The sequence below is a fragment of the Schistocerca serialis genome, chromosome 8, assembly GCF_023864345.2.
Source record: "Schistocerca serialis cubense isolate TAMUIC-IGC-003099 chromosome 8, iqSchSeri2.2, whole genome shotgun sequence".
In the NCBI taxonomy this organism is placed as follows: domain Eukaryota; kingdom Metazoa; phylum Arthropoda; class Insecta; order Orthoptera; family Acrididae; genus Schistocerca; species Schistocerca serialis.
Genome location: NC_064645.1, coordinates 536,564,712 through 536,589,628, shown reverse-complemented (window position 1 = coordinate 536,589,628; position 24,917 = coordinate 536,564,712). Strand labels below are relative to the sequence as shown.

The following is a 24,917-nucleotide window of genomic DNA, read 5'->3' as shown; positions in this document are numbered from 1 at the left end:
TGCCTCAGCGATACAGATAGCCGTACCGTAGGTGCAACCACAACTGAGGGGTATCTGTTTATAGGCCACACAAACGTATGGTTCCTGAAGAGCGGCAGCAACCTGTTCAGTAATTGCAGGGGCAGCAGTCTGGATGATTGACTGATCTGGCCTTGTAACACTAACCAAAATGGCCTTGCTGTGCTGGTACTGCGAACAGCTGAAAGCAAGGGGAAACTACGGCCGTAATTTTCCCGAGGGCATGCAGCTTTACTGTATGGATAAATGATGATGGCGTCTTCTTGGGTAAAATATTCCGGAGGTAAAATAGTCCCCCATTCGGATCTCCGGGCGGGGACTACTCAAGAGGACATCGTTATCAGGAGAATGAAAACTGGCGTTCTACGGATCGGAGCGTGGAATGTCAGATCCCTTAATTGGGCAGGTAGGTTAGATAATTTAAAAAGGGAAATGGATAGGTTAAAGTTAGACATAGTGGGAATTAGCGAAGTTCGGTGGCAGGAGGAACAAGACTTTTGGTCAGGTGAATACAGGGTTATAAATACAAAATCAAATAAGAGTAATGCAGGAGTAGGTTTAATAATGAATAAAAAAATAGGAGTTCGGGTAAGCTACTACAAACAACATAGTGAACGCATTATTGTGGCCAAGATAGACACGAAGCCCATGCCTACGATAGTAGTACAAGTCTATATGCCAACTAGCTCTGCAGATGATGAAGAAATTGAATAAATGTATGATGAGTTAAAAGAAATTATTCAGATAGTGAAGGGAGACGAAAATTTAACAGTCATGGGTGACTGGAACTCGACAGTAGGAAAAGGAAGAGAAGGAAACGTAGTAGGTGAATATGGATTGGGGGTAAGAAATGAAAGAGGAAGCCGCCTGACAGAATTTTGCACAGAGCACAACTTAATCATAGCTAACACTTGGTTCAAGAATCATAAAAGAAGGTTGTATACATGGAAGAAGCCTGGAGATACTGACAGGTTTCAGATAGATTATATAATGGTAAGACAGAGATTTAGGAACCAGGTTTTACATTGTAAGACATTTCCAGGGGCAGGTGTGGACTCTGACCACAATCTATTGGTTATGAACTGTAGATTAAAACTGAAGAAACTGCAAAAAGGTGGGAATTTAAGGAGATGGGACCTGGATAAACTGACTAAACCAGAGGTTGTACCAAGTTTCAGGGAGAGCATAAGGGAACAATTGACAAGACGGGGGGAAAGAAATACAGTAGAAGAAGAATGGGTAGCTTTGAAGGATGAAGTAGTGAAGGCAGCAGAGGATCAAGTAGGTAAAAAGACGAGGGCTAGTAGAAATCCTTGGGTGACAGAAGAAATACTGAATTTAATTGATGAAAGGAGAAAATATAAAAATGCAGGAAATGAAGCAGGAAAAAAGGAATACAAACGTCTCAAAAATGAGATCGATAGGAAGTGCAAAATGGCTAAGCAGGGATGGCTAGAGGACAAATGTAAGGATGTAGAGGCTTCTCTCACTAGGGGTAAAATAGATACTGCCTACAGGAAAATTAAAGAGACCTTCGGAGGAAAGAGAACCACTTCTATCAATATCAAGAGCTCAGATGGAAACCCAGTTCTAAGCAAAGAAGGGAAAGCAGAAAGGTAGAAGGAGTATATAGAGGGTCTATACAAGGGCGATTTACTTGAGGGCAGTGTTATAGAAAGGGAAGAGGATGTAGATGAAGATGAAATGGGAGATATGATACTGCGTGAAGAGTTTGATAGAGCACTGAAAGACTTAAGTCAAAACAAGTCCCCGGGAGTAGACAACGTTCCATTAGAACCACTGATAGCCTTGGGAGAGCCAGTCCTGACAAAACTCTACCATCTGGTGAGCAAAATGTATGAGACAGGTGAAATACCCTCAGACTTCAAGAAGAATATAATAATTCCAATCCCAAAGAAAGCAGGCGTTGACAGATGTGAAAATTACCGAACTATCAGTTTAATAAGTCACAGCTGCAAAATATTAACGCGAATTCTTTACAGACGAATGGAAAAACTGGTAGAAACTGACATCGGGGAAGATCAGTTTGGATTCCATAGAAATATGGGAACACGTGAGGCAATACTGACCTTTCGACTTAGCTTAGAAGCTAGATTAAGAAAAGGGAAACCTACGTTTCTAGCATTTGTAGACTTAGAGAAAGCTTTTGACAATGTTGACTGGAATACTCTCTTCCAAATTCTGAAGGTGGCAGGGATAAAATACAGGGAGCGAAAGGCTATTTACAATTTGTACAGAAACCAGAGGGCAGTTATAAGAGTCAAGGGACATGAAAGGGAAGCAGAGGTTAGGAAGGGAGTGAGACAGGGTTGCAGCCTCTCCCCGATGTTATTCAATCTGTATATCGAGCAAGCAGTAAAGGAAACAAAAGAAAAATTTTGAGTAGGTATTAAAATCCATGGAGAAGAAATAAAAACTTTAAGGTTCGCCGATGACATTGTAATTCTGTCAGAGACAGCAAAGGACCTGGAAGAGCAGGTGAACGGAATGGATAGTGTCTTAAAAGGAGGATATAAGATGAATATCAACAAAAGCAAAACGAGGATAATGGAATGTAGTCGAATTAAGTCGGGTGATGCTGAGGAAATTAGATTAGGAAATGAGACACTTAAAGTAGTAAAGGAGTTTTGCTATTTGGGGAGCAAAATAACTGATGATGGTTGAAGTAGAGAGGATATAAAATGTAGACTGGCAATGGCAAGGAAAGCGTTTCTGAAGAAGAGGAATTTGTTGACATCGAGTATAGATTTAAGTGTCAGGAAGTCGTTTCTGAAAGTATTTGTATGGAGTGTAGCCATGTATGGAAGTGAAACATGGACGATAAATAGTTTGGACAAGAAGAGAATAGAAGCTTTCGAAATGTGGTGCTACAGAAGAATGCTGAAGATTAGAGAGGTAGATCACATAACTAATGAGGAGGTATTGAATAGGATTAGGGAGAAGAGGAGTTCGTGGCACAACTTGACTAGATGAAGGGATAGGTTGGTAGGACATGTTCTGAGGCATCAAGAGTATTGGAGGGCAGTGTGGAGGGTAAAAATCATAGAGGGAGACCAAGAGATGAATACACTAAGCAGATTCAGAAGGATGTAGGCTGCAGTAGGTACTGGGAGATGAAGAAGTTTGCACAGGATGGAGTAGCATGGATAGCTGCATCAAACCAGTCTCAGGACTGAAGGCCATAACAACAACAACAGTAGTACATCAAAGGTAAGTCACTGGAAAATGGTGAAACATACTTTTCAGTTCCTATAAGGAACTATGAAGTATGATATATCCTTTGATGGAGGCTCAACATTGATTGCCTACCCTAACTCTGATTATGGAGGTGATATCTCAACTAGATGGTCCACCAATGGAATTCTTATCATGTGAGGAGGACCCACTGTCTGGAATGTTTGAAAGCAACATCTTGTGGCAACTCCAATGGCCGAAATAGAATACCATGCCACTGTCTCTTTGATCAACAACATTTGTTTGAATGACACCTTGGACAAGAACTTGGAATTTCAGGTTTGAATCAACTGATAGAACAGTGCATTGACAATGAAGCTACCATACATATGTTGAAGAGTACATATGAAGGGAAAATAATTGACAATCAAGCAACCATACATATGAAGGAACAATAATAAGAGGCATGACACACACTGAAATCCCACAGAAGCTCATTCAGCAAAATACTGGAATGACTAAAATCAAAACCTGTGGAATGTTCAAGTTACTGAGTACACCATTATTTTTTTATATCTTGTTGTCATACATTGGGCAAGGTGTTTACATACTCTGAACTTGACAAACTAAAATCCAAACAACATATCCCAATTGACTCCCAATGATGAAAGTGTGTACATCATCAAACTACGCAAATTTTTTTAAGTGTGAGGACTACCACTGCAGATGACAGCCACCTTTCACCACTAACCTTTCTAGGTTTTCATCTTTTGGCCTTTGTTACTACCTTTGCAAAGATAATTAAAGTTTGACAGTCATCATTCCACCATGGGACTCTTGAGCCTAGGGATCCTTCCTGACTACTTTGGAACTGACACTTCTGTAGCCTGATGGATCACTATAGTGATGCGATCCATCACGTCGTGGACACACTCTCTTCTTTCAACAATGACAAATTAACATACAGTGCCCTTCTGCCTCTGATTATTATCCATTTTCACGGCCTCCTTTTGAGTGGTGATGTGTTGGAGATGTTGCCCCTTTTGGAAAAACAGTGGGTTGAACAGTGGGTGTCTGCCACTTCCTGCACTCTGAAAAAGTGTGACAATTTCTCAGTATTCAGAAAGCAGATCTTATTATGCAGGAGAAACTTCCTGACTGCATGATTCCTAGAGTATGGATATGCAGTCATATGATGAGCACTGAAGTCTCCAGAAGAGAGGGCAGAGATGTTGATCAATGAAGTCTTCAAGAGCAGCTACATCAAGTGGATTAGATCTTCAAAAATATAAGACACAAATGTAATTTTAGATGGCATATACACTGATTAACCAGAACATTATGACCACTGACCTGCTATTGATACAAACCTGTCCAGGTGGTAACAGTCTCACCTGGCAAGGAATGACTGCAAATCAGATACACACACAGTGCATGTAGTATCAGTGAGCATGCTGTCTGTGTGTAGATTGGGGAAGGCGTGAAATCTGTATGAGTTTAACTAAGGGCAGATTATAATGGCCCAAAGGCTCTGCACAAGCATTCTGGGAACTGCACGACTTGTTGGGTCTCGAGGAGTGCTGTGGCAAGTTTCTTCAACATGTGGCAAAACCACATCCAGACGTCATAGAGTTGGGTGGCTACCCCTCATACCCCTCATTACAGATGTCAGACATCGTAGCCTGGGCAGACTGGTAAAACAGGGCAGGCAGTGAACTGTCAAGGAACTAATGTCAGACTTAAATGCTGGGTAGAATACAAATCCGTCTGAACACACAGTGCACCAAACACTCCTAACGATGGGCCTCTGCAGCCGACAACCAATGCATGTGCCAATTTTAACACCACAACATTGGCAACTATGAGTAAAATACGCACATTGCCACTGGCACTATATTTTGGCACTGTGGCACTGCATTGCACAGTCTGATGAATCCTGATACCTTCTTCACCATGCCAACGGGAAAGTGTGAACTGATGTCTTCCAGGGGAACAGCTACTCGACACCTGTAGTGTGGGATGGAGACACACTGGTGGCAGTTCCATTATGCTCTGGGGAACATTCATGTGGGCATCCATGGGTCCAGTGGAGTTTGTGCAAGTCACAATTACAACTGAGGATTATCGCACACTGGCTGCAGATCACATACACCTCTTCATGACTATTATGTTTCCTGAAGGCAGTGGTATTTTTCAACAAGATAATATGCCATATCACAAGGCCAGGAATATGATGGAGTGATCTGAGGAAGATAGTGGCAATTTCCAATTAATGTGATGCCCCCCCCTCCCCCCCCCCCAACTCTCCACATCTGAACTCGATATAACACATCTGGAATGTGACTGAATGTGGTATCAGAGCTCATTGCCCCTCTTCCCGGAATTTACTGGAATTAGGTGACTTGTGTGTGTGTATGTGGTGCCAACTCCCTCTAGCAACACCAAGGCCTCATTGCTTCCATACCATGATGTGTCACCACTTTTATCTGTGCAAAAGGTGGACATACCAGTTATTAGGTAGGTCATCATAATGTTCTGGCTGATCAGTGTAGATTTCCGCGGCTACTGGCTCAAGGTTAGTTCGGAGGGAGATGCAGGAGCTCCAAAACTGGTCACATTACATTGCAATATTTTATCTCATATCAAAAAACTTCTCTTTACCTCTGTACTTTTGTGTGCAGGATTTTGGAGAGTAGGTGGGAATGTAGGGTGATAGGGAGGGGGGTTATTGTTACTTCATCTGCTTGTGTGTCCTGGTCCACAATGGAGTCATTCAAACTGGGACAACTTGTAATCATTTATCCAATGCTGCTTTCTCTGGCTGTGTCCTGTTTCCTGGGGGTCTTTTATTGGGATGGAGGAGAGCTTTTGTTATGTACATTGCAATGTCCTTCCTTATGTATACTATTTAATCAAGTCAATAGCTCTTGGCAGCTTTTAATATCAGCTCTCCCCAAACAACAGTAACTAATTATTTTGGGTTGCCAGCCTCACTAGAAAAGGTTCATTCCATGAGACAAGGGGAAATATTCTAAACAGAAATCAGTGGTGAATCTGACAATCGCAATGACCGAGCATCAATTCATAAGGATTGTTGAACCATAAGGAAACCAACACAGACACTATACACAAGCCTGGCCTATCATCACACAAAGATTACAGTGGACTCTGAAAAAGGAAGGACAGCACATATGATATTTAACACTTACGTGTGGAGAGAGGTGGAGAAAGTAACTGTTAAAGAGTGATATGACAATATAAATTCAAAGTATATTCAATATGAATTCACGCCCTTTAATAACTGTTTCCACCCTTTTACACTTTGACATGCAAGGTCTCCTCTAGTCTCTGTATGGCCTAATAAATGCTCCATTTTTACACTATGACAAATAAGGTTAAACTAGCCTCTGTTACACCCTTAGGCACTTCCAGTTCTTCCTGAGAGTTAGTAAAACCCACAAACAACTAGTCCTCCAGTCTTCAACCAATCAAAATTATTCGCTCTCACCCATAGATGAAATTACAGGCAGTTTACTAAGGCACTTTACCTTTGACAGTGAGCAATGTGCCTCTCCGTTCTCCACCAGTCCTTGTTGAACTGCCCTCTCATTCCCCGAACTGCTTCCAACTCCTCACACCACTGTCACCATTTCACGATTCCACTACTGGCTGCAACTCTGGACCAACACTCACTGTCTTCACTACTCAATTCACTCCTGTAGTCTACTACACCACTCTTGGCCTCTGCCCTCTTATAACCGGCTGTTTCACAAGAAACCTCAGCAACAAGCTGTCATTGGGCACTCAGTTCCTGCTATCTCCCTCTTTCACACCCCACTGCCTCTCTTGCTACTTCCAAATGAATTTCCCGGTATAATGGTCGACTGGGAACCACAGCTGTTACTGCCGACAGGAAAACAATGTCTGGCAGCTGCCGACACCCCCCCATTCCAGGTTTGCAAAACAGTCTTAGAGTTCCCAGAGTTTCCATGGTTCCACAGCGATTCCAGGGGTCACGAGCATCTCAACAAACATTCCCAAGAACTGCGCCCAGCATTTCCAGGGCTCTCACCACCAAGCCAGGGGTCAGTCACACTCTCCATTGCTGGAAGCTGCCATGCGGCCAGCCACTCTCCTCGCAGTCGAAGCAGCAGGCTTCCCACCCGTTACTTTTGATTAAAGCAATATTGAGCTTAACATTATCTCCAAACTGCAATCCTAATAAATTATGTTTTATAACATCATGTTGCATCTCTGGAGCTACTTTCTTTGAATTGTTAGCAATTTGTCCTGGTCCTAGATCAGAGGTGGTCATAGTCTCATTGTCGTGGGTGCTCCTGCATGTGCACTTACATATGCAGCTTTCTGGAGACTGCTGTTACTTCTGTCTAAACAGAAGCATTATCTTTAGCTACTGTCTCCCTTAAAGCCCATGTGAGATTATAGAGCTTTATATTTGTTTTTGGCATAAGCAAAAAGAATTCATTGCTTTGTTTTTATTTCTTGGATTTCCATCCATTCCATGTGCTCCAAACAACTACTGCTCCAAACAGTGCTCCAAACAAACAGTGCTCCAAACAACTACTGCTCCAAACAGGGTGTTCATAAGAGCAATTTATGCACATTTCTGTGGATAAAAAAGCCGTTTCTCCTCCATAAGCAACATCTCCTGATCTTAACTTCTGCCATAATCAATAGCCAGTGAAACAGTATTGCCCGAAAATTTTGGGGTAAATGCACTACTGACATACAGCAGGTGTGTGTGTGTGTGTGTGTGTGTGTGTGTGAGAGAGAGAGAGAGAGAGAGAGAGAGATTCACCTATTCCTAATATAATATTGTCATTAAATTAACATCCCCTTTACTGTAAATCATCTAATTACCTTGAAAGGACTTCTGTTTAGGGACTGCTCTTCCTGGATACCATTTCCACAATGGAACTGCAATAACACATCTGACATTCCGGAATTTAAGATATGAATTTGTATGGTGCGCATGGCACATCTTTTGAATAAATACATCATCCTCTTATCAAATTGGGCAGGGTAAGTAAGTTGCAAATAACACTTTCCTGCACTTACACATTTACTTTTCTCACCATCTTTTTCACATTTTTGGGGCCATCATCTCCTATTATTATTCAACTTCAGTTTGTCACGGAACACGTCTACAGACGTTAAAGTAACCTCTGGCGTGCCACAGGGGAGTGTTATGGGACCTTTGCTTTTCACAATATATATATAAATGACCTAGTAGATAGTGTCGGAAGTTCCATGTGGCTTTTCGCGGATGATGCTGCAGTAGACAGAGAAGTTGCAGCATTAGAAAATTGTAGCAAAATGCAGGAAGATCTGCAGCGGATAGGCACCTGGTGCAGGGAGTGGCAACTGACCCTTAACATAGACAAATGTAATGTATTGCGAATACATAGAAAGAAGGATCCTTTATTGTATGATTATATGATAGCGGAACAAACACTGGTAGCAGTTACTTCTGTAAAATATTTGGGAGTATGCGTGCGGAACGATGTTGAAGTGGAATGATCATATAAAATTAATTGTTGGTATGGCGGGTACCAGGTTGAGATTCATTGGGAGAGTCCTTAAAAAATGTAGTCCATCAACAAAGGAGGTGGCTTACAAAACACTCGTTCGACCTATACTTGAGTATTGCTCATCAGTGTGGGATCCGTACCAGATCGGGTTGACGGAGGAGATAGAGAAGATCCAAAGAAGAGCGGCGCGTTTCGTCACAGGGTTATTTGGTAACCGTGATAGTAGCTTGCTCGCCAGGTTTCGAGAGGGTGCGTTTCTGGATGAGGTATCGAATATATTGCGTCCCCCTACTTATACCTCCCGAGGAGATCACGAATGTAAAATTAGAGAACGCACGGAGGCTTTCAGACAGTCGTTCTTCCCGCGAACCATACGCGACTGGAACAGGAAAGGGAGGTAATGACAGTGGCACATAAACTGCCCTCCTCCACACACCGTTGGGTGGCTTGCGGAGTATAAATGTAGATCAATTCCTCCAGTTAAAAGTGTTGAGTGAGTTTGTTGAATGTGGCCATCACCAAAATGTTTTGCAAATTATAATTCATACAGCCTGGCAAGGCCAAGGGGTCTATTAACAGGCATAATATTCAGAATCTTGTTACGAATGAGGATGTTCTTGCTATCCTCTATAGTGCTTCCTGATGTAGAAAAGATCCTTCTCTCTTTTCAGTTCTGAACATTCTGACAAGTCATATGAATTCTATTTTCATTTTGTGGTGTGATTTTTTCTGGTCTATGTCAACAACAACAGAACTCCTATCTTCTGTTGTTGGACTGTGTGTTAGTGCTACTCTGAATATTAAACAGAACACTTAAAGATTCACAGAGGTTCCACAAGAATATAAGGAAAAAGGCTTTATCCAGAAAGAGTCCTAATGTCTCAGCAAGCCAGACAAAACTGTGGTGAAGCAGGTGCTTCAAGCTTTGTTCACTACATTATATTTTATCTCAACATCCATTTACCACCAAGGCCCATAACTGTTATTACATTTGTCATACTATCTATATCTACATATGTACTGGTGTGTGGCAGTGGGGGTGCACTGTACTACTACTAGCCATTTCCTTTCCTGTTCCACTCACAAACAGAATGAGGGAGAAATGGCTATCTATATGCCTCCACATGAGCTCTAATTTCTATTCATGGCCCTTGTGCAAAATGCATGTTGGTGGCAGAAAAATCATTCTGCAATCAGCTTCAGATGTCAGTTGCCTAAATTTTCTCAAAAGTTTTCCTCTAAAAGAACATCGTCTTCCCTCCAGGGATTTCCATTCAAGTCCCTGAAGTATCTTCTTTGTTTGAGCCTACCGGTAGCAAATCTAGCAGCCCACTTCTAAATTGCTTTGGTGTATTCCTTCAATAGGACCTGGTATGGATCCCAAACACACTAGCTGCACTCATGAATGGGCTGCACTAGTGTCCTATATGAGGTCTTCTTTACAGATGAAGTTCTGCTGCACAATCTCAAAGATCCCTGTCTGTGTTGACCCATGAGACAGACAGCTTAGACCCTAGCCAGCAGGTCTTCATCCATTTCTATGGGAGTTTTGATGTAACAACAGAGAAAAAAGTCCAGAGGTGTGAGATCAGGCAATTGTGCTAGCCACGGAACAGGGTCTCTCCTTCCAATCAAACGATGAAGGCACATGTTTTTCAGGTGCTCGCAGACACTAACTTTGAAGTGGGCTGGTGCACCGCTGTGCTGAAGCCACATCCTTTTGCAGACAACATGATATACAGTATCCAAGAATTGTGGTGGTACATCTTACAGGAACACCAGGTAACATGACAACTCAAATGGGGAGGTAGCAAATAAGGTCCTATTAGCTAAGCTTGCATAATGCTCACAAACACATTGACAGAGAATCATTGCTGATGGCCACCACTGTGGGTGGTGTGGAGGTTGTCGTCGCATCAGGCATCGTCATTTCGGCTGATGAAAACACCATCACGGCTGAATGAAGTCACATTCATGAACAATACAAACTGTACGAACTTTGGCACTACAGCACTGCAGTGGATGAACCACTGACAGGAGCGAACATGGGGCTCAAAATCTGTTGATTCCAGTGCTTGCACAAATTCTTTATTCCACAAGTACTCTCCACACAGTATCCTTCGAAGCATGTGTTTCACAGGCAAGATGACAGTTGCTTGTTGTTGAGCAGTCAGCCACACGATCCAACACCATCTCCTCAAAGTCTCATGTCTGAACATGTCTTTGGTGGTAATCTTGGCTGGTTCTCTGTGGTGTGAATGATCCTGTCTCTCATAAGTTGGTATCCACAGAGGTTAACTTCTTCCAGCTAGGGTGATGCTTTTTGTGAAAGCATTCTTTGACATTCGTGGTGTCTTATGGGCACTATGTCCTGCCACACCTTACATTAAATGCATGGCTGCCAACTCTCATGATGAGTAACGTTCCATCTGACCAAGTGTCACGTACACAGTGACACACCTCACCACAGACACATCACAAGCTGTCTGATGCGATTGATCGACTGACACCAGGGATAGTGGGGTGCGTGTGGCACAGGTTAATGCAACAGTGCATATATGCTGTTGTCACGATACATGTGCTATGACCTAAGCTGTGCACAATATGTCCATTTAGTGGTCAGGGGTGTACACTGTTATCACCCATTGTCTGTTCCAGTGTACAACAGACATCCGGCATCTTTGCAAGACTGCGGCAGAACAGCATGCACGGTTGCAATACATGTATTGAGAGTGGCGGTCATCGCTTTGAACTATTACTACGAGCTATGTTGTTGTCATGCAGTGTACGGTGTGTATGTCCGTAACACAATAAATACACAATTTCCATCACTAGTTTCCTACCTCAATATACGTGAGTGTGGATCCGCTATCACCTGTTTTAATTTGACACAAAAGGTTTGAGACACCTTGTACAACACTGTTTGTGCATATTTTGGTGACCTGTTGTTGTTCTCCCATCAACCTTCTAAGAATGTCTTTCTTGCCCACAGTACAGACATCAGGTTTCTTGTGGTATACAAATAAAGGTGAAGGCCCTTGAGGATGTAGAAGTTACTGTAATCCCACTGGTATCTTCATCACCATTCAAAACACATCCAAGCCAGCAATGCCTTTCGTACATGAATACAACAAACCTAGTGAGTCTTATTGTACCTGTGTTAGACATTCATTTCTGATGTATGGTGAATTGTAGAAAATCTTTGTTTGGATTTTATTATGGCCGGTGGAAATAACACACTGTAACTTGTGGGTATCTGTAATTGTACAAATCTGCGCTATACCACTCCTGAAGGAGAGATGCTGCTCATAATGCTTACTGTAATTTTTGTAATGAAAGTGACACATTGTAATGTTCTTGGAACACCATTCAAACTAGGGGAAGCAAGTCTCTCGATGATACCAGTGATACCATCGCAAGGTCCTTTGCCATGTGATGTGGCAAAGAAATACCACTCTGCACAGATGCTGAAATCAATCTGATGGAAGGATATATTTGCCCCCCCCCCCCTTTTTTTGCGTTGCCTGTACTGGGCTGCAGCACCCTCTGAGAAGAAATAAATGTACTTGTGTTTTTTATGGAAATGGGATATCATGAAGTTAACCAAATGATGTTGGGAAGATGAACAGTTACAGTGTCATGTTTAAGGTTTCTGAAATGATAACAAATTTAATTTTATCAATTGCATGGGTTTCTGGATGCATATAATAAATAACAAATGCATGAATGGTGGCCTGTGCGGTGTTCCAGTGGATGGACCTTGTCATGGAGGACAAAAGCATAATTATCTCAATAACCACATAACAATGTATTCATTGCCAGCAAGTGTCTCTTTCAGATGTTTCTGAAATTTCACACTTGGTAACTATAATGAAGGCCAGTAGGAGGTTTTTTCAATCTTCTGACAATGTTTTTCAATTAACCTTCCACAGAAGACTGACGTGCTCAAAGAGTTATTCAATTTGCAGATGCCCACATTTTGAATGTTATTTCACCAGTACCATTTCTGTCATACAACACTCCTAGGTATGTCATGAAAGAATGTATGTGTAAGCAGTTCTGGCATGCTGACATAACACTTAGGCTGTGTTGTATTACAAATGATAATAACAAAACAGTGTTGGATGTGTTGACAGTCGGCATCATGTGTCAACTCTTTCCTAAATAGTTTGTGGTTCCAAATTCATTTTCAATCCTTTGAATACTCCAACTTTTCAGAAGAAGCATCAATATTTGGATCTTCTCACTGTTTGTGGCGTTAGTACTGAATCTCTCTTTCAATTGCATTATTATTTCTGATTCCACATTTGTTTGATCCTCTGCATTTTCTCGTATTTACTTTGGAACTTTCTTGAACTTTTTCTGTGCATGTATTTTCTCTCTGCCTCTTCTTTTCCAACAGTGACGTCTCAAGGAATGCCAGACTGCAATTTAATGCAACCATATCACTACAGACCCTAGTTTCGGTGTCAATCTTTTCCTACATGTATCACATACTTTGTGGTCTATCATTATGCCACTGATCGTATCAACCATCCACGTGTGCACACTGCCTATTACAAATGCTTACTATTGGACCCTTCATATTGCTACCTTACTGTGTGTTGGTGTCAACCGATCTATTTAACAGGTAACATGTTTTTCAGTGCTTTATGTCATCCTGTTGCAGTCTGCATTCAATTTGTATTGCTTTGTTATATTACTTAGCTATATATCTCCTAATCCAAACATCATCCCACTTGATTTTCTACTATGTTGTCTAGTACAACATAAAGTAAAAAATATTTTTTTCTTAAATTCTGAAGGTGAGATATGTTGAGATATCCAACATCAAGGTCACTGACCTAATTAATTATGTACATTGTTTGCATATGGTGAAGACTGACATCATTTGAAAGCCTGTTCTTAGCTCTTTGCAAAATTACCTGATTCACAGGTCTATGTCTATTACAACAGAGGTAAAAGCCATTTTTGTCAGCAGTGTTCGTTGAATTTTCTGCACATTTTTAGAAATTCAGGTGGCCATTATTTTTGCTGTACTTGTGCTACAATTCGAAACTTCGTATTCTTCATTTTCTCCTCACGTGCAGTGCACACACAAAATTTGATAAAAATTGGCGACATTCAGGTTGAAAATTACACTTTCCTGTGTTGGTATGACATGGAATGACCCAAGGGAAAGCTGAGTTTCGTATGAGTGATGTTTTCTAAACCTGTACTATTTTGTGGGCTGAAGATTTTCTGTCTCCAGGAAATTTATTAGATTCAAACTGAGAATATGTTTAAGAACTCTGCAGCAAACCATGTTAAGGATATTGATCCGTAATTTTGCAAGCCTGTTCTTTTACCCTTCTTAGGAGTCACCTGCGCTTTCTTCCAGCCACTTGTGACTTTGTGCTAGGTGACAGATTCACGATAAATGTAAGCTGAGCCAATACCATAGAACACCCTTTGTAATACTGAACTGGGATTCCATCTGTACCTGGTGACCTATTTGTTTCACAACCCAGGAATCCAGCCAATATTCTTCTCTCCAAATTCTTGAACATCCCATCACCATGAACAACAGCAATCACTTAAGAACACATGGCTCATGAACATGTGTTCACCTGAACCAAACAACTGCTAGTTAAAGATTATCTTAACCCTCGAGCAAGCATACTGTCTTACATAAAACGAACCTGGGCATGGAGCACTTTGCACACAGGTTAAGAATAGCTGTCTTTATGTCACCAATGTAAACACATATGAAGAAAATTGTAGTTTTATCTTAGTTTAATTAAACAAAAATAAAATAATCTAATGTTATATGAGCTAAATCACTTTAATTAAACACACAAAATAAACCTCTCACTTTATCTCTGCTGCCACACACAAGTGTTACTCCACAGTAATGACCCACACAAATCATTAAACAGCACAGTTGCATGGGCTCTTGATTACCTCTTAGATAACTGCCTCGTTGTGGAATTCAGCTGACAGCTCAGAATCTGTGCCTTTCTTCTTTCTTTTTGCATTGTAATTTTTTCCCACCTAGCTTGCTGTTTACTTTGTATCACTGCTGCTCACTTGAACATGTGACAACACAGCTTATTACTGTGTTAGCTGAAGCTATAATGAACGAATAGGTATCGGGCTCACAACTGTAAAACAATGGAACAGGGCAAAACAATGTTATTTGTGACTGGGCCATTTTATTCACAGGCATGCCTGCTCGAGGGTTAAGAGTTTACCACTTAACACTGAGGTGGGTGGGAGTGTGTGTTTCCATATGTAGTTTAAGGACTGCCAAGGACAATTTATTCTCAATAACATGGAGGCAAATCGCAAAAAGAAAGTGACACACATGATGACAGTCAACAATTCCACATTTTTATGGTCAATGGAAACGTCTGATTCCACCTGTCTAGTTTGACCCGTGATGTAAGGGTGTTGTTGTGTGTGATGTCACGGCACGGTGATTTTGAGTTGGTTGTGTTTGTAGATGTCATCTTCTTGTGTTTCATGGTATCCTCTGGTGGTGGTGGTGGTGTTTTGTGTGTGTGTGTGTGTGTGTGTGTGTGTGTGTGTGTGTGTGTGTGTGTGTGTATACACTCGGCAGTATTTGTAATTCCAAACATAAGGTTTGGAAATTATTTCAGTGGGTTATCAATTTTGTTTGTTTGTGTGTTTGGGGTTTTCGTTAGGTGTTATTAGTTTGTTGTTTGTAGTGTGGTTAAGACAATTAATTTGTGCATGTGTTGGGGGCGGGGGTTTCGGATGGCCGACCTAGTTTGCAGCACTGGAATTTGTTCGTGGTAAGTAATTTTTTTCCCCTGTCTTCTCGAATTGTGATGTTCTGTGTATTTATTGTGTACTCAATGTGTTTTAATTTATGTAGGGAAGTTTGATTTGTGGATTTTTTGAGGTTGTGGTTTTGGTTTTATTTTTTGTAGTTGTAAGTGTTGGTTTTTTTGATATCAATAGTTGTGGTTGACCTATATAGGTCACTGGAAATGACAGATTCCCATTTTCGTAGTTGTAGGTGTTGGTGTTTTAGTATCGTTATCTGGGGTAGACCTATGTAGGTCAAGGGAAATGTCCTATCCCAATTTTCATAGTTTTAGTTGTAGGTATTGGTGTTTTGGTATCGTTACCTGTGGTTGACCTATATAGGTCAAGGGAAGTGTCAGACTCCGGCATTTTTTTTTTCTTTTTTTCCCCCTATTATATTTAGCTTGTCCTCAACCTAAAACCCCTAATTTCCTGTGGTTGTCCCGTTAGTTTGATTGTATTTTTGGAGAGAGATGTTATTGTCTTATTTATAAGTATTTTCGTGTTTGTTGCCGTGTGTATGTAGTGACATCGTAGGCGCCAATTTCGAGATGCTTACAATAGCCATTTCCGCCATATTGATGATGTCATGGGTCAAAGCAGACGGGTGGAATTGGACACTTCTGTAATCCCCATTTTTAAATTCATTGAAAGATATATATACATAACTGAATCATTACTAAATAACTACTCAAATACACTTGCAAAAATCTGTAACTATCTGCATCTTGTAATGTCCACATTTACTGAGAGCTTATGGCGACTCATTCCAACCAGGTTACAAAATAGAGAAACTACAGTGAGGTTCCTTTACATATTCCTGTGTTTGGACAGTAAATTGTTTCAAACCCTGAGTGTAGCTAAGAAACTTCCAGTTGTGGATTGCAGAGCAGCAACAATCACAAAAGAGGGCACAGATAGAAACTACCTATGCATAACACAAAAGGAGAAGTTGTCAGCATATGGCAAGTAAGACCAGTAGTCTCAATGCACAGGTTGGCTCTGGGAATGTTTTTCTAAATCCATGTATAAAGTCCAGTGTCCTCCTGAGAGACAGTGAAACAGTATTGTCTTGCAGATCCAAAAACTAAACAGACATAACCAAAGTCTAACAATTACAAACGTAAATTTTACGCAAGTGCAAGAATTAACTCCACCCGCATACTAGCAGTTGCCATTGGGGGACCTCAGAGATGTTTACTGGTTCCATACGCCTCCTGATCTTGCTATTGTGGCAGCCTGGGAGTCGACTCATCAAACACGAGCAGAAGTTAAATGCAAACAAGATGCACGTTTCTGGGAAAAAAGATCTGATGCATAGTCAGAGGCAATTTTCAGTTTTAGAGTAGCGATTTGAAGGGTTGGCTGCCCAAACCTCATTATTTTGTCGACTGTTGTTGAAAGTAGAGGCCCATTCAGGCCACTGGGAGAGGTATTTTGTTGTGGCTGTCGAGCTTGGTTCTACGAACTGATGGTAAGATACAGCCACTAGACAGGGTCCAAGATGTATGTGCAAACATAATACAGAAAGGTGCAGCAGATTTTTCCAATGGGCTACATATCAACCAATTTCTTTGCATTGATACTTGCTCATCCTGTAACTACTCAATTTATGGGTGGGCAGTTTTCTTCCAGAACCCAGTATCATCTTCATGATCCAGACACTGTAGCCATGATCACAGTTCTCTGCAACATGCAAGCTTGTGCAGTCAAGGTATCAACAAATGATTCCTATGGTTCTGAGCACTAAGGGACTTAACGTCTGAGGTCACCAGTCCCCTAGAACTTAGAACTACTTAAACCTAACCAAACTAAGGACATCACACACAGCAATGCAAAAGGCAGGATTCGAACCCGTGACCATAGCGGTCACGCGTTTCCAGACTGAAGTGCCTAGAACCGCTCAGCCACTCCAGCTGGCAAGGTATCAACAACTGCCACAGGATGTGCAGTAGTATTGATCGACTAGCATGTGTCAAATACTTATTTAAACAAAACTAGTCTCACTCCCTTGGGCTGTGAATGATTCAACATCAGCAGTTGGGTACTAATAACTTTTCCAGACAAGGAATGTATTACATCCATTATCTGCTTTCTTAAATAGTTCCTCAGATATTGCTTCTATCAAGAATGATGAATTTTATGTATGGGTCTAACAATGGACTGGTTAAACAATGATTCTCTTTGCAGCACTCAGGATCTTATGGATATAACAAACAACAAACTTATGAAAGTAGTAGAGAGCAACAAAAACTAATACATTCTCCTATAATTTAAGCCTCTACAAAGTCCCAAAGAGTCTCACTACCAAATTTACAATACCACAACAGAGTTTGCAGACAATATCCACATCTGGAAGTTAAAGATGAAGTAAAATGGGTATAAAATGTTGTAAGAGATTGCAAAGAGACAAATAAATGTCACTCTCTGAATCAAAAGGGAGCACTGGACATAAGGAAATGAATGAAATCCTGTCAAAAGGATTAAGCATAACCCAGAATGTTAAGTTTTGACCTTACAATCGCAGCATTATAAGCAGTTTCTAACTTAAGTGTACTGCCTTACCTTTGTCCAAATGTTTAGGACGGAAGTGTTAAACAGTTTTGGTAGTGGCATCCCAATTTCATAATTTACCTATTTTCTCCATTAAATTACAGTACTAGAACTGTAAGATAAGTCTCTCACTTGTATACATTCAAAATGCAAAATCTGCTTTAAGTTGGCCTCCAGTGCTTTGATAAATGACTTTGCTATAAAACAATTTTCCTGCAACTTGTTTTAAAAATTGTGTGACCTAGCATATTGTATTATAATGACAAATCCAATATCACTGTGAAATGACTCCTCAAAGAACAAAGTTTATCAAGTTTTCACGCCTGCCAGATGACAACGAAATAGTCTAAACTAATAGCAGAAAAATACAGCTTTGCAGGAGCCTTGGTGGCACCCATAAAAGTGTTTATCGGTACCTACACTGTTCAGAAAACAAACCAGTCACTGTAAATAAGACTCGAAACCATAGGCTACAATTTTAGCTTTCTGAAACTTGTTGAGTGAACTCAAGGACAGCTAGTTTTCGGTCAAAGTAAAAAAGTGTGATCACTTCCCAACACCTAATTCTGTCACAAATTTATTCATGGAAAAAGAAATACAACAACATTAGCAGTAGAAGGAACAAAATTTTTGGAAAATTGTAGATGGTATTATTCTGACACAAAATGCTTACAGAGTATTAGTGTACAATAATTTGTGTACTTATGCTGAGGAAAGCAATTCATTGGCATTGGGTAAGCAATTTACTACTGACATGTTCTGTGAACATGCTTAGTCAGTGACTGTCCCCATCACAGAGGGGCCCATTAGTTAAATTTTATTTCTGATAGTGGCAGCGTACTGAGCTTATGTTGGCAAGGACTAATCAATGCAGTGAATTACATGAAATTCATAGTAATGCACACGTTTTGTTACAAAATGTTCACTTTACAAGGATAATTAATTTACTGAGTGTGAGGTTACATACAAATGCCCATCAACAATAGAGCAAGAACAGCATTGATCACTTACTTCATGGCTAGTCTTTCCCAACATCAGCACACTATGCTGCTGCTGCTGCTGCTATGAGTAAAATTTTACATATTCATCTGAGCCCTCACATATTGCATTCACTTCTTGCACAACTCAAAACAATGCCACTTCTGGCAAGAGTGTGGATGGTATTCACGACATTTGCAGCTTGGTAGAGTGCAATATCATGTCTGTAGTTAGCTGTTTGTCAGTTACCACAGAGTTGAAATTTCAGGAAAAACTAACCATAGTGTATGGAAACAGATAAATTTGTTGTATTCTAATACACAACAACAAATAGCAACATGAGCATTATGTATATGTTGTGATCTTTTCAGGCACTGTACAAAATATGAAAACAAATACAAATAATAACTTTGGCTCATAATACAACAGTTGTTTCATGCCGGAAGCAATACAGCCATAGGAGTGCAATAGCAAAAATATAAATGAAGGCCTAATTCATTATTGCAAATTTATTTGTTCGTGATTACTATGTCATTCTTTGGTCACAGGGTTCACATTATATAAATGTACCTACTGACACCTGAAAATACCTGAAATATCAAATTAGCTCTGCGGTACTTCTATTACTTCAGTCCCATCCCTCTCATTTAGCTTGTACATATTTTTCAAGTTAATCACCGTCTAAAACACACACGCCTTGAAAGATTTCAAGACACTGTTCATACAAATTATTCCTTATCCATTGCATGCTGAATTGACTCACCAAGAATTCTGTAACAGTGCTCGCTGTTGAACCCAGTTCCTGCATCACTTCATGCCTTCTGTTTGCACCTAGCCTTAAGGATCTTGAGTTAACTTCTTCTGGCATAACTGTCAGAATTTCCAGCAACGGCCATACATTCCCTTGGCTAAATTTACTTATCAAATCCACCACAGGTTTCTGCCATGATGGCATCTGAAGTGCCAGATCCGCAAGAGCAAGACAAAGCTGAAAGTAAAGTTACAAAACTAGAGCATTATCGATGGATAATCCCCAACATTGCAATTCTAGGGCTCTAAACTCGGCATGTAGTAAATACCTTACCTGGGTAACAATGACTGTATTGGTTGCGTCAGTAACCTGACTTATGTGTTCCATGAGCGAGTCACGCAAGGAGTTGTGCGCTTCTGACGGAAGCTCATGAAATGACATTTGAATTTTTGTTCGCATTGTTTGAGCAGCAAAATAGCAAGATTCTAAATCCCGCTTTTGCTGCAGCATTTCATCAGCTATCTTCCAAGCATAAACCTGAAAGGCAACTCTTAAATGAATGCATTAACATGATGGTCGTATCAAACGCTACCACAGTTAGCATGCAGGTAGCATTACCTAAACATCACGCCACCTAAACCATACCAGGAAAATATTCAGTTTAAGTCAAAATAATAGTACTTACAGAACTCTGCAATGTTCCAAGCCATGATGATGCTTTTTCTTTCTCTGTTGGATCTGGATTATGGTACAGTGTAAAAACCGCTTGGTACACTGTATCTAACGACGGGAGAACTTCCATTACAAATTTTTTAGGATAAAACTTTAAACTTTGGCACCTCGAACAATTAAGCTTCAATTCTTCTCAGACGGTTTTCTCCCGGAAGAATTTAATAGTTTACTATAAACACGGGCTGACATGCTCACTTGTTACTACGACAAATAAGATGGCGCTGGTCAAAGCATTTAGTCCTGCCTTGCAGATTTAAGGGCTGTCAATTGTTAAAATGAATACTTTTCTTTGACCACACAAATGTGTTAAATATATTACTACTCTTCTATTAATTATAATGGATGTTGATGGTTTGCCGATTATTGGGCCTGGAGTGGATTACACCCAGGTAAAAGCCTCTTAACCAAGTACAAGTCTAATCAGTCATTTACCCAACACGAAATTATAAACGGTGTATTTTACGAATTTGTCGGTCCATAAGGTCTTGTGTTGTACGATTTCAGTCCATAAGAATGCAAAAATAACCGTATACTTGCAATTTTATCAATACAGTGTCACTCGTTTTGGGGCATCTCCCACCCATCGTTAGAAACGAAGTTTTCCACCGCTACTGCTATTTGCTTATTTGAACTCTAAACATTGTGGAAGTCGAGTTTACATACTTGTTTACATGGCGTGATAAAGGGGTCTGCGCAACGTCAAACTGCACATGGCCGACTAGTAAATGTAGGATACATTGTTTGATATTACAGTAACCGATTTTATAAACCAGTCTCATAGCTCTGTGGGAAATTGATTTCTCTGTCCAAGAATTGAATAAGAAGGAAGAGAATTTGCAGACGAGCCCAGTGAGATTACAAATAGAAAAGCGTTTGTTTACTTTATTTACATGTGGAACTGGAACGAATCACTTTTCAACTTTTTCATGTAGCTACAGTGTCTCCTCAGAGCGTGCCTGCAGGGTATTCATATGTTACGTGTTTGGCATGGGGATTAATATTTTTTCAGTGCATAGAGAGAGAGAGAGAGAGAGAGAGAGAGAGAGAGAGAGAGTGTGTGTGTGTGTGTGTGTGTGTGTGTGTGTGTGTTTTGGAGCTCACTCCAATGTATGTAGAAATCAGCCTTTGTCTGCTCTTTCAACACTAAAAAAAAGTTTCGGTGCTTTAGACAGCAAGTTGATGTCATCTTGGGTGGTACATGTGAAAGTTTTGTGTGTGGATTTGCATTATGTTCCTACACCAATGCAGGTACCATATAAACTGCCACAGTGGTGTCCAACTTAAGAGCCAATATGGTCATTCTTTCGTTGTCATATACCGTAGAACCCATCGTGTGGAGAACCTTCAAGGATGTGGAACAAGATGAATAAATTGATTGAGGGAAAGCTGGCAGAAATTCATTCCGTTTATGAACAGTTATTTATGATTAATCTAACTGATCTTAGAACAAACTTGACACAACTAGCAGTAGAGCAACCACTAGAGTAAGAAATAAAAAAAACTGCCAACTCCTGTGTTATGCAAACTAGTTGCTGTCTACCAGTGAGCTTCTAAAGTACTTGTGCCATAAAGGTTTTTGGAGATGAGGGAATGAGAATGTTATACCGTCTTTTTCACTACAATCTCGTGTAATTGTAGATTTTCTCAGTATTTACCTTTCCTTTTATTTTCAGTTTTCCAAATGCACCTCATGTAATATTCCTTCATTTCGTACAATTCTTATAGCCATATAGAACATTTCAAACACTGTCATCCTTTGTCTATCATTTTTCCATATTTCATTGACATCCAGTGTGTTGTTCAGCATGCAGTTTCTAATGTGTACTTTATAATACTGGTTTAAGGACAGATTTTAAAGTTTTCACTCAAAGTTACAATTTCTTCCAGTTGTTCTGGTTGTGGGAGTTGACCTACATCACAGGAATGTCCACTTCATCTTCAAATACTTTGATTTATAATTTCAAGCTCTGCCTGACACTTGGCATCCTGTTAATGTAATTCTTTCATTTTTGCTTATTATTGCCAGAGCATTTCAATACAGCTTTATGTTCAGTGTTTTGCCAATATCTTTGCTGCTCTGTCTGTCAAACATTAAGTCTTTCAGTGTACTTCTGCTATGATTTGTAATTATAACAAGTTTGTTGTTTGAATGTCCCTTTGCTATAATATATTAGCTATATTGTATTTATTCTTAAGACACATTTGACAGCATAAGTGACAAGATTTATATACTTGTTCAAAGACAGTGTCAGTGAGAACAATTTTTTTATCTCTCTCGAAATTTCTCTGTAAAACACTGCCATTTTCATCTATTTTACTTCAATAACATTCTTGTAAAACTGTTGACCATCTGCAAACAATTTTTTTTAACTAACTTCAGTCTATACCAGACAGACCTATTGGTATTTCTTTCCAAGTTTTCAGTATTTCATTCAGGTTGAAAAAGATTGGGGACACCTTGCACCCGTAGCATAAGCCACCGGTAGGTCTTGCCCCATTTAAAAATACTAAGGTTTATTTTAATTTTAACATTAGTCTTAGGATTTTTATCCAAAATAGCTCTATTTACTGTTGGATGATTTTGTTCTCTGGCTTGCTTCTTCATTTTATTGACAGCTGCTCCAAATTTTCATGTCTTGCAAGCAGAAATTTTGACACACTATCTTCTCAGCCCCTCTCTTCCATTTAACCTGCCAGTTTGAATGAATGAGTCAAGTAGCAGAAGTTATGACTTATCACATGCTCATATTCGTTTCTGTGAAATGGTGTTGTGATTCTTTCTTTTATTTTATTTTTCGTCCTGTGTGTTAATTGGATGCCAGTCATTCAGGTCAGAAATTTATTATTAACTTTGCTTCCTTTGAAACCAAACTAAACCACGAAATAAATCCGTGGATCCTGTGGAGAGTGGTCTCTGGGGTGTGGAAAAAAGTCAAAGATGTTTATTTGTTCAAGTGAAATATAACGAAATGACTTTGTTACAAAAGACTACAGTATTACACTGTTTATTCTAGTTACTACTCTAATATAGTGCTAATTCTAACTATAAAATAACCTGAAACATTAAATTTTAGTTTCTGTGATGATGGTCTTCTGTTGCGTAGGAATTGCTTAACAGATTTATTTATTTATTTATTTATTTATTTATTTTAAATTGAGAGTTAAAACTCCATCTCATTGCCTAATAACATTTAATGTGCTCAAGCAGATTGTTAAATAAATCTGAACCCCTTACCTGATTCCTTTCCTGCTGGTAAACCCTTAAATGCTTAGTAGATCTGTTTATAGTCCTAGCTTGTCACTGTTGTTTAAGAAAACGGAAATAGTGATGATAACAAAAGGCAAGGCATTAATGAATGTGTATTTTGTGAAGTAACTGTCAAAATACCAAGGGTGTTTTTTTTAGGAGGTCTCTACAGAATATTGTAGAATATGACACAAGATACAATTCTTAACACACTTACATATTCTGAAAATATTCTGTCCGTAAGTTGATTTTCCCTTAAAAAATTATTCCGTATATTATTAGTGACTGGAAATGTGCAAAATAAACTGTTTCTTCATTTTTTTAAAAGACATATGGCAATAATCAAGGCTACTACAAAAATAGCTGAACTATAGTGCTTCATTGATTCTAAGCAGTGGATTTTCCAAATTATGTCGTGTGATCTATCTATAGTTTCTAATACTTCACACTTTCTATTCTTGTATTTTAATGTTTTAGAAATTCTATGAGCTACTTTGAATATTGCAAATAATAAGATGTAAAGACAAATTAATGAAATACTGTTTATATTGATCACATGTCTTAGCTCAATATGGAGATAGTGCTTTTCTGAGGCTTTTTGAGGTATTTAAGCAATGCAATAAAATCCAAATTGTATACAGACAACTAACTGTGAACATCTATGAATAAAAAATTCCCAGTTTTCTTTTTGGATCAATCAGCACTGAGGAAGAACTTGAGTTTTAAAAACTTCTGTCTTTGTTTGAGGAACTCCTTGAAATTAGAGTTCTTACTCTGTTCTGACATTTTCAAGAATGTTTTATAATAATCAACTTACTTATCCAGGTTTTTAGGCTGTGGTCTGGTGTAGAACAAAACTTCTGTATGATGCTGATACAAACATTGTTCTCAAACGCAGCGTGAAATGTATGAGTGACAGTTAATAATAATAATAATAATAACAACAATTTATTAATATCACCTGCTTTTTAATATTCCTCAAAGCAAATATAGTTTTTAGACTATTCGTCTGAATACATGAACAGTTCCTGAGATTACTTTTCAGTTTACTTAAAAATTCTCTCTCTTTATTTTTCCT

The 24,917-nt window shown here is 39.5% G+C and overlaps 2 protein-coding genes across 2 annotated transcripts in view; one reads left to right on the top strand and one right to left on the bottom strand.

Moving 5' to 3' along the window:
* LOC126416669 (transportin-3) overlaps nucleotides 1-20,817 on the bottom strand; it is a 210,051-nt gene extending 189,234 nt beyond the window's left edge. Inside the window, exons 1-3 of the mRNA XM_050084469.1 lie at nucleotides 20,546-20,817; nucleotides 20,194-20,397; nucleotides 19,873-20,097 (exon numbers count right to left, since the gene is read on the bottom strand). Of these exons, the coding sequence (XP_049940426.1) occupies nucleotides 19,873-20,097; nucleotides 20,194-20,397; nucleotides 20,546-20,662 (546 nt within the window). The 5' untranslated portion in view covers nucleotides 20,663-20,817. The remainder of the gene's footprint in view (nucleotides 1-19,872; nucleotides 20,098-20,193; nucleotides 20,398-20,545) is intronic.
* A 5-nt stretch (nucleotides 20,818-20,822) lies between these two features.
* The window catches only part of LOC126416670 (WASH complex subunit 3), a 55,205-nt gene continuing 51,110 nt past the window's right edge, over nucleotides 20,823-24,917 (top strand). Inside the window, exon 1 of the mRNA XM_050084470.1 lies at nucleotides 20,823-20,981. Coding sequence (XP_049940427.1) covers nucleotides 20,931-20,981 — 51 coding nt within the window. The 5' untranslated portion in view covers nucleotides 20,823-20,930. The remainder of the gene's footprint in view (nucleotides 20,982-24,917) is intronic.